Source organism: Theropithecus gelada, chromosome 17, assembly GCF_003255815.1.
Source record: "Theropithecus gelada isolate Dixy chromosome 17, Tgel_1.0, whole genome shotgun sequence".
NCBI classification, from domain to species: domain Eukaryota; kingdom Metazoa; phylum Chordata; class Mammalia; order Primates; family Cercopithecidae; genus Theropithecus; species Theropithecus gelada.
In genome coordinates this window covers 56740311-56751148 of record NC_037685.1, presented here as the reverse complement: position 1 = coordinate 56751148, position 10838 = coordinate 56740311, and the positions used below count along the sequence as shown (strand labels likewise).

At 46.9% G+C, this 10838-nt stretch overlaps 1 protein-coding gene across 3 annotated transcripts in view; it reads right to left on the bottom strand.

Annotated features, from left to right (window-relative positions):
• Nucleotides 1–1155: 1155 nt before the first annotated feature.
• LOC112610866 (complement C1q and tumor necrosis factor-related protein 9A) overlaps nt 1156–10838 on the bottom strand; it is a 24935-nt gene continuing 15252 nt past the window's right edge. For all 3 annotated transcript variants that reach the window (XM_025364431.1, XM_025364432.1, XM_025364430.1), the window contains 3 exons: nt 7509–7696; nt 4812–4874; nt 1156–2686 (listed from right to left, as the gene is read on the bottom strand). In XM_025364431.1, the coding sequence (XP_025220216.1) occupies nt 1914–2686; nt 4812–4874; nt 7509–7674 (1002 nt within the window). In that variant the 5' untranslated portion in view covers nt 7675–7696 and the 3' untranslated portion in view covers nt 1156–1913. The remainder of the gene's footprint in view (nt 2687–4811; nt 4875–7508; nt 7697–10838) is intronic.

Here is a 10838-nt window from a genome sequence, read left to right as displayed (position 1 = left end):
TTGTGTCCTGAATTGCTGGGTTGTTGGTCTCGCTGACTTCAAGAATGAAGGCACGGACCTTCGTGGTGAGTGTTACAGTTCTTAAAGATGGTGTGTCCGGAGTTTGTTCCTACTGATGTTCAGATGTGTCTGGAGTTTCTTCCTTCTGGTGGGTTCGTGGTCTCGCTGACTTGAGAAGTGAAGCCACAGACCTTTGCAGTGAGTCTTACGGCTCTTAAAGGCAGCACATCCAGAGTTGTTCATTCCTCCTGGTGGGTTCGTGGTGTCACTGGCTTTTCAGGAGTGAAGCTGCAGACCTTCGCGGTATGTGTTACAGCTCATAAAGGCGGCATGGACCCAAAGAGTGAGCAGCAGCAACATTTATTGCAAATAACAAAACAACAAAGCTTCCGCAGTGTGGAAGGGGACTAGCGGGTTGCTGCTGCTGGTTAGGGTGGCCTGCCTTTATTCCCTTATCTGGCCCCACCCACATCCTGCAGATTAGTACATTTTACAGAGAGCTGACAGTGATCTGTTTTACAGAGAGCTGATTGGTCCGTTTTGACAGAGTGCTGATTGGTGCATTTACAAACCTTTAGCTAGACAGAAAAGTTCTCCAAGTCCCCACTGGACCCAGAAGCTCAGCCAGCTTCACCTCTCAATCCCCGCTCTAAACAGGACACCCCAAATGCTGTTGGGAATTGGGCAATGACCGCTCTAGCTACTTCCTGCTGGATAGGGGCAAAGAAGGGGCCCTGCAGTTGTAGTGTCCTCCAGAGGGGAGCTCTCTAGGCCAGTGAAAGGGCCAGCGGGTCAGTCCAGGGGTCCTCGGTAGAAGTTGTTAGCTCCTATCTCCCAAAACAGATGCTGAAGTCCTAACCCTCGGTACCTGTACAGGTGACCTTATTTGAAAATAAGGAGTTTGCAGAGATGATTAAGATGGGTCATACTAGATTAGGGAACCTGTCCTTGTAAGAAGAGGACAATGTGGCTGATACAGGAGGAGGAGGACAGCCACCTGAAGATGGAGGCGGGGACTGGAGTGATGCTGCCACCAGCTGCCAGGAGCTGGAAGCAGCAAGGCCGGATCCTCCTGCAGCCCCTTTGGAGGGAGCATGGCCCTGCTGCTGCGGTGATCGCAAACTTCCAGCCTACAGAACTGGGAAAGTCCATTTCTGTTGTTTAAAGACTCTCACTTTGCATATTTTATTTGGGCAACCCTAGAAAACAAACAGAGATTCACGCCTCGCAAATAATGATCAAACAATGATTTGTTGGATGGAATGGTGATTAAAACCTAGGTTAGAAAATGAGCAAAGTGGGAGGGAGAGCACCAGGACAAAGAGCTAATGCATGCAGGGCTTAATACCTAGGTGACGGGTTGATAGAGGCAGCAAACCACCACAGCACATGTTTACTATATAACAAACCTGCACGTTCTGCATATGTATCCCAGAACTTAAAAATAATTTTTTTAAAAAAGACAAAATGAGCAGTGTCTACAGCTTTCTGGAGTGTGACAGCATCACCAACTTAAAGCTGTTACTAGTACTAAATGGAATAAAGATTTCCCTTTTCTTTCCCCTTACTGTCCTCAGAAACACAGATGAGGGATACATCCTCACATGACTCCTCAGAGCACTAAAATGATATCAAAACACTCTTCCCACAAGAAACACACAGGCAAAGGATCTTCAGATAATAGGAATAAGAAATGTGAAGTAAATTAGAATAAACCATGCAGCTATTTTCAATATTTACTCCTGGAAAGACAGTAAGTTACACAGAATCAGTTTTGGGAATAACTTTTCCGTTTTCACCTTTTTATGATTATTGTAATAATTGGAGGAATTAATAAAGTAAAACCATCTGAATAAGTTCGTCACCAAGCTGATTCTGATGGATGGTGTGGCTGATTTATAAACTCTCCTCTGTCACGGGCTGCTGAACAGAAGGAACCCTGTGAAAGTTGTGTCATCGTCCTCATCAGCAAACAAGCCATTGAACCTCTCTCCTCCTGTCACCTGCAGCCACACCTCATCCCCCAGCTTCAGCTGCAGGACAGTGCCGCCAGAGGCCTGGTCCTCAGAGCTCATGTAAGCGTCTTTGGTGTGCAGTATTTTTACTCCATTTTTGACCAAAGACACCTGAACATTCCTGGAGAAAACAGTGATGTGGTAGGTGAAGTAATAGACCCCAGCAATGTGGCACGTGAATTTCCCCGTTGCTATATCATAATGGTTGAATTCGTTATACAGGATCTTATCAAATTTAATGGGCACATCTGAAGAAGGAAACTTGCTCAGCACCGTGAGCCCCACAGTGAAAGCACTTTTTGGCAAGACTAGCGTCTCACCAATTTTCCCTTTCTCTCCTCGATCTCCTTTCCAGCCTCTTATTCCCCGGACTCCTGGCTCACCCTGGGGCCCCATGGGTCCAGCTTCTCCCTTGGGACCAGGCTTTCCAATAGGGCCCACGGAACCTGGTAAACCAGTTGGGCCCAAAGGCCCAATGTCGCCCCTTGGCCCCTCAGGACCAGTGGGACCCACGTCACCCTTATTCCCCTTCTGCCCCTGAGGCCCAGTCTCTCCTCGGAGGCCTTTCTCTCCCATGGGCCCTGCAAGCCCCTTGGGTCCGTGTTTTCCTGGGGATCCTCTTGAACCTTGATCACCTTTGATGCCTTTTGCTTCAACTTTTCCATCTGCTCCTAAATAGAGAAAGAGCAAACAAAGAGACGGTTTGTGAAAGATTCCCTTGTGAACAACTTTGGTTTTTCTATAATCGAGCTCACAAATGAAACAAACTAATGCACAGGTTCAGTATATGCCCAGAATTTAAAATTCAATTACTCCATCTGGGTGTCGTGGCTCACACCTGTAATCCCAGCACCTTCGGAGACCGCGGCAGGAGGACTGCCTGAGGCCAAGAGTTCAAGACCAACCTGGCCAACACAGCAATACCCTGACTCTAAAACAATAAATAAAAAATAAAAATAAGAAAATAAATTTCAGTTACTCTAGCCCAGCTCAGTGGCTCACGCCTGTAATCCTAGCACTTTGGGAGGCCAAGGTGGGCAGACTGCTTGAGTCCAGGAATTCAAGATCAGCCTAGGCAACATGGCAAAACCTCATGTCTGCAAAAAATACAAAAATTAGCCAGGCGCGGTGGCGCACAACTGTAGTCCCAGCTACTTGGGAGGCTGAGGTGGGAGGATCACTGGAGCCCAGGAGGCTGAGGCTGCAGTGAGCCGTGATCAAACCACTGCACTCCAGCCTGGGCAACAGAGTAAGACCCTGTCTCAAAAAAAAATAAAAATAAATGAAAGTCAGTTACTCCAATTATACAAGTGTGTGCACATGGACACACACACACATCTCAACAGACCTTTTGACTACTGTCTACTAAGTTAGTGTCAGGGTTCATGTTAGAAATGACAACCCTACCATCTAAGTCTAACATGCTGGCTATGAAATAATGTCAATCCGTACAGAAAGAGCAGAGACAGGCAGATAAACTGACACTCAACCCTAGTCATTGACATCCTCTAAAAAGCCCCTCCCTGGAGTGAACATAAAATAAAGCCTGCATCGAAGCATTCATTGCCCTCTCCTGCCCAACCCCAGCCCCAACCCATCCATCCCACCAGCAGTTCATCATCCACAGAGACCTTGCTGCTTCCTTGCATCCCCACCCATACCAAAGAGTCATAGTTGCAAGTGTGGACTCTGAGGTTAAATGCCAGGTCCCTAGCACATGTGCACACAGGACGTCAGATGAGCTAGTGATCCTTCATGCCTCTGTTCCCTCACCTATGGAACCGGGGTGATAAAATTGCCTAGTGTCTGGGGATGTTGCATTCGGTGAGTCAGCACATGAAAAAAGCACAAAGTGAAGATGACATGAGTTTTCCGCTGTGACTACATCCCGGGGATCCATCAGGGACCAGTTCTAGTGCCACCTCCTCCATGCAGTGCTGCCGGATGCACCAAGTCAAAAACTCAGTCTCACTCCTCAGTGCTCATCCACTGCAAGGTTCAAGGTTCAGCAAACTACAGCCACAGGCCAAATTCAGCCTCCCTCCCACAAGCTAAACAAACATGGTTTACATGGTTTTTTTGTTTTTCTGGGTTTTGTTTGTTTGTTGGTTGGTTGGTTTGAGACAGGGTCACCTGCTCTGTTACCCAAGCTGGAGTGCAGTGACAAGATCATGGCTCATAGCAGCCTCAACCTCCCAGGCTCAAGTGCTCCTCCCACCTCAGCCTCCTGAACAGCTGGGACTACAAGCACATGCCGCAATGCCCAGCTAATTTTTTTTTTTTTTTAATTTGTATAGACAAAGTCTTACTATGTTGCCTAGGGTGGTCTGGAACTCCTAGGTTCAAGTGATTCTCCTACATGGGCCTCCCAAAGTGTTGGGATTACAGGTGTGAGCCATGGTGCTCGGCCATGGTTTGCATGTTTAAATGGTCACAAATAATATTCCACAATACATGGAAACCATGGGAAATGCCCATTTCACTTTTCACACATATGGCGTCACTGGAACACACCACGCTTATTTATGGAGCATCTACAGCTTCTTTTCGCTGCAAGGGGAAGTTGAGTAGTGCTGACAGAGCTGTATGGCCTGCGGAGTTGAGGATATTTCCTACCCAGCCCTCTGCAAAGCCTGCCAATCCCTGCAGAATCCCCCCTCTGGAGAGTAAGAACTGTGTTGCCTTTATTGTAAGATTATAATCAGCATGGAGGACTTGTCCATGGCAAACTCTTAACAGTTATTGTTAAATACTCGACAGCTCAGAATTAGAGCACCATAAATAGGAACTTCTAACCTCGTTCTCCCTTCTCTCCACTTGTCCCATCCTTCCCTGGGCTGCCAGGACGTCCTGGTTCTCCTAGGTGGAAAAGAAGAAAACAGGCATGAGTTGAAATTCCGTTTCTGATTTTCTGGCCATTGGTCTCCATCAGCCATGTGTGTTGGAGAGTCTTGGGGGTGACCCCCGCCCTGAGGGGTGCTCTGTCCTCCACACGAGTGCAGGTGGAGAGAGGCAGGCAAGAACGGGCATCTGGGGTGCTGAGCTGTGTGGGATAAGTGATCTAAGAAATGAACTGAATGACTTCCCAAGCGCCCATCTCCAGGACGTGCCTAGAGCGCACAGCAGGATAGGACGAGGAGGGAGTGTGTGCAATGGGGACTGACCGTCACAATTGATTGTGTTCCTCTCCTGTGACAAGGACTTGGGACATGGTCTGAATATTGGGGGTGCGAGGAGATTTCCTCACTCTGTTTCTCTTCCATTACTCTTGAGGAGAGTGGAACGGAAGATTTACTAGCCTCCTATGAAAACACAGATGACTATGGTTATGTGACACTATCCCAAGATAGAAAAGAGAGTTCTGGAAGAATCTCTCCAGTGCCTTAGACTGGGGGAAATGCCACCAATCAAGCTGGCAGAGAACATCAGGTGAGCGGGGCTCTGCTGACCACACTCAAGTCCTTGTGCTCAGAACAGGCCCCCAGAGCCCCAGGTCAGCGTGCTGTCCGTCAGCAGGTTGAAGATGGCTCCGGCCATGGCAGTAGAGTGCTCACTGGGCCATGGCTCACCCCAGATTCTGGCTTCTCACAAAGCAGCAGAGACTCCCATACTTCAGTCCCACTGACCCGACTGAGGGGCGACAGGAGCAGGCTGGGCCGGCTTGCAGGTCCCGAGACAGGACTGACACAGGCAGACTTATTTCTATCACAATGTCTGTTCTCCTGGGACATCAGCACTCTTGAGTGGGGCCTTGGTCAGTGTGGGGCCTCTGAATGGAGGGGTCTCTTCCCTACATTTGCCTCTCCCTGCGCTCCCCTCCCCTCCCCTCCACTGGCTGCTCCCCTGTGTCTTCCTCTCCTTCCCTCTTTTTGTTTCCTGCTTGGCTCTCATTTCTCCCATTCTCTACAGCAGTGACCTCAGAGCTTTCATGATCAAACAACCACAACTCACAAAGCATGAGCACAGACCCCAATCAGTAGACATTGATGTGTTCCTAAATTATGCACGGGTAGTATATGAAAAAATGTTTATTATAAAACATACACAAAAATATACTTTAAGATGGTAAGATAAAAATGAAGTAAAATGTGTGAGCAATGTGAATGAATATCCTTCCAAGAAATAATATATATTATATATAATACCTATGAACTACATAGAAAAAATAGATATATAATTTGCTTCTAAGAAGTATGTAAAACTTGACAGAATGGACATTGTTGAGCAAAGAGGAGAGAAATTAGACAGGGAAGAGGTGGAGAAATTTGGTATTGAATATAGGAGTGTTTGTCTTAGTCCTCTATTTTTTATGTATCACCTATTTATCTCCTTTTGTGTGTAATATTTTATAACAAAAATAAAAAAATGAAAAATCCTACATATTCAGAAATACAATGCACACACACACCCCACTGTGGTCCCGGTGTGAGGGCAGAAGACCTGATTTCATTAAGGGTGAGGTTTTGCTATTCATTTGGACTGGGCTGTTTGCTACAGGGCCCTAGAGCAGTGTCAGTGAGCTGGAGCTGTGAGCCAGGAGAAGACACCTCACAGAGCACATGTGCAGGATGGTGGTTCCAAAGAAATAAAGTGGCTTCCTGGGGACGCTTGACTTCATCCAGCCCACTCAAAAAACCAGCAGGCCACCAAATGCCATAAGCGGAGACATGTTAGAAACACAAACTTGTCTTGAAAAAGGTCCATAGAAGTTTTGACATTTTCTTTGTTATGCCACTGAACTGTGCCCTTAACCCAGATGGATCATTCTGCATAAATCTTAGATATGTGACCGTACTGTCAAGACCAGGGCTCAAGAATGGTACCCCATTCAGAAACCAAGTCTACTGGTTGTTGTTATGGAAACCACTCAGACTTCTCAGCTTTGGCAGATCTCCCTCCCAGAGGCTGGATCCTGTCCCCAGATCCCCAGACCCTGCGACAGGGTCCCAACCTAGGTCACAGATGCATAAGCAGCAGCTCTATGGCTTCAGATTCTTGTCTCCTTTTGTGTCATCTGTCACTCTGCATCTCCTGCTTCATGGCACGATGCAGTATTAGCTCTCACCTGCACTGCAGCTGGGTGCTTGCTGCCAAATAATTCACAATCAGATCTCTCTATTAGTCTTTCGTTGCCAAAAATCCATCATACCTTTCGCCTGAGGTGGGAGGATCCATGACATCATATACTACTGAAAATGTTCTGCGGTGTCAGAGATGAGAGAACCCGGGAGGGTAGAGGTCATTGCGATCTCACCCTGTGCTCTCCACCAGCACCTGGCACAGAGTCTGGCATGGAGCAGACCCGTGAGTGCTGCTGGGCAGATGGGTGGATGGATGAATGGGGTCAGGCCCCAGTGAGTGTTGCTGGGTGTATGGGTGGGTGGATGGATGGGGTGTGAATGGGTAGGTGAAAAGCCACACAGATGATGAGTGAATGAGATGAAAAGAATGAAGAGAGAAGTTGAAAGGCAGCCGAAGCCACCAGGTGAGTACCTGCATCCCCTTTGTCACCCTTTGCTCCGTCTCGTCCATCTCTTCCAGGCAGACCATTGTGACCGGGGTTCCCAGGGATGCCAGGGTGCCCTTGCCTGCACGTGTTCTGTGAGCTTATGTTCCCTGTGCAGATTTCAATGGCAAGCAGAAACCACCAGATCCTCATGGTTCAGATGACAGACTCTGAACTGAAAGAGGGAAACAGAAACCCAAAAGAAACCTTTGTTGCTGAGGCCCAGAACACAGCCTCTGTTCCGTACAGTGGGAAATGGGTGAGCTGTCCCCTGCCCCAGATCCACACCTGGACTGACTTGGACAGAAGGCTCAGGGCAGGGGAGCAAGCTGGTTATAACCAGAATGACACTGTCCTTGGAAGGTAACTGTTGGGAGCAAGCCCCCAAAATCTGGCCACAAACCGGCCCCAAAACTGGCCATAAACAAAATCTCTGCGGCACTGTGACGTGTCCATAATGGCCCTAACGCTCAAGCTGGAAGGTTGTGGGTTTACACGAATGAGGGCAAGGAACATCTGGCCTGCCCAGGGCGGAAAACTGCTTAAAGGCCTTCTTAAGCCACAAACAAAAGCATAAGCGATCTCTGTATTTTAGGGTGTGTTCCTGCTGCAGTTAATGAGCCCAACCTATTCATTTAATTCGGCCCATGCCTTCATTTCCCATAAGGGATACTTTTAGATAATTTAATATCTATGGAAACAATGCTAATGACTGGTTTGCTGTTAATAAATATGTGCATAAATCTCTACTCGGGTCTCTCAGCTCTGAAGGCTGTGAGACCCCTGATGCCCCACTTCACACCTTTATATTTCTGAGTGTGTGTCTTTAATTCCTCTAGCGCCACTGGGTGAGGGTCTCCCCGACCGAGCTGGTCTCGGCAAGTGGCGTCCATGCGTGGGGCTCGAATCCAGGTCGAAGGGTGGCCAGAATGATGGTTGGAATGGAAAACTAGCTGGAGGACACCCGAGTACTCTTAAAGCAATCCCCATGGTGAGTAAGAAGGGGAGCTCGGAAGCGTCCGGGTAACAATGGGACAGGGGTGGGGTCTGGTTCCTTTCACCTTGGAACTTTTTCACACTGATGACGAGGAGGAACAAGAGTATAGTGAAGTAACAGAAGAGGTTACAGAGCAGGTTTACTTGCCAACTAAAGCTAAAACAGCAAAGGAAGGAGAGGTTCATCCCTACCCTTCTGCACCCCCTCATTATTTTGAAGAAAATGACCCCCCAGATCTTTCTTTTCTGGACGACACTGGGCAAAAAGTAGTTGCCCCAGTGACTGTTCGAGCGGCGCCTCGAGTGACCACTCTTAGTTCTGTTCAGGCAGGAATTCAGCAAGCTAGACGAGAGGGTGATTTAGAGGCTTGGCAGGTCCCTGTTAGAAAACACTCCCCAGATCAACAGGGAAATATTACAGCTACATTTGAGCCTTTTCCTTTTAAATTACTCAAAGAATCAAAATAAGCAATAAATGAGTATGGACCAGGTTCTCCTTTTGTAATGGGACTGTTAAAGAATGTTACTCTTTCCAGTCGGGTGATTGCTACTGACTGGGATGCTCTTACTCGAGCTTGTCTAACTCCTGCTCAGTTCTTACAGTTTAAAACTTGGTGGGCAGATGAAGCTTCCATTCAGGCTGCTCACAATGCCCAGGCCCAACCTCAAATTAATATAACTGCAGACCAACTTTTGGGGGTTGGCAGCTGGGCTGGTTTAGATGCACAACTGGTCATGCAGGATGAGGCCATAGAACAGCTTAGAGGAGTGTGCATTAGAGCTTGGGAAAAAAATCACTTCAGGTGGAGAACAATACTCTTCCTTTAGTGCTATAAAACAGGGACAAAGAGAACCGTATGTTCATTTTATAGATCGGTTACAGGAGTCTCTTAAAAAGGTGATGCAGATTTGGCTGCTCAGGATATAGTGTTGCAGTTATTAGCTTTCAACAATGCTAATCCCGATTGCCAGGCTGCTCTGTGACCTATCAGAGGGAAAGCACATTCAGTTGATTATATCAAGGCCTGTGATGATATCGGAGGTAATCTGCATAAAGCTACCTTGTTGGCACAGGCAATGGCAGGACTGAGAGTGGATAAAGGAAATACTCCATTTCCTGAACTTGTTTTAGCTGTGAGAAGCATGGTCATACTAAAAAAGAACGCAGAAAAAATCAGCGAGTCAGGCCGCCAGATAGGGGAAAAAAGAAAACTGCCGATCCTGAAATATGTCCAAAATGTATAAAAAGGAAAACACTGGGCTAGTCAGTGTCACTCTAAGTTTGATAAAGAAGGGAACCCGATTTTGGGAAACGCCATGAAGGGCCCATCCCGGGACCCGTTCTAAACCAGGGCATTTCCAGCTCAGGCCATTCCCTCACCCCTGTACAATGTCTGTCCCCCGCCATAGCCGGGAGTGCCACAGTAGATTTATGCTGCACAAAAGCTGTGAGCCTTCTGCCTGGGGAACCCCTGCAAAAGGTCCCAACAGGAGTCTGTGGACCCTTGCCAGCAGAGACAAGAGGATTACTTTTAGGAAGGTCTAGTGTAAGTTTAAAAGGCGTACAAATACATACAGGAGTCATGGATTCAGATTACAATGGGGAAATTCAAATTGTTATATCCACTTCTGTTCCCTGGAAAGCAGAGCCAGGAGAGCACATAGCACGGCTCCTGATTGTGCCCTATGTGGGAATGGGAAAAAGGGAAATTAAACGAACAGGAGGATTTGTAAGCACAAATAAACAAGGCAAAGCAGTTTATTGGGTAAATCAAATTACTGATAAACATCCTACCTGTGAAATAACTATTCAAGGAAAGAAATTTAAAGGTTTGGTAGATGCAGGAGTGGACATTTCAATCATTTCTCTACAGCACGGGCCGTCCACGTGGCCAATTCAACCTGCTCAATTTAACATAGTTGGAGTCGGTAAAGCCCCTGAAGTATATCAAAGTAGTTATATTTTGCATTGTGAGGGGCCCGAAGGACAACCTGGGACTATTCAACCAATTATAACTTCTGTACCTATAAATTTATGGGGAAGAGATTTATTATAACAGTGGGGAGCACACGTTCTAATTCCAGAACAATTACATAGCCCTCAAAGTCAACATACAATGCATGAAATGGGATATGTCCCTATGGGACTAGAAAAAAAATTTGCAAGGTTTGAAAGAACTGCTTCAAGCAGAAAAACAAAGTTCCTGCCACAGATTAGGAAATAATTTTTGATGGTGGCCATTGTTAGGCCTCCAGAACCTATACCTTTATTTTTTTTTTTTTTTTTTTTTTTTTTTTTTTTTTTTTTTTTTTTTTTTTTT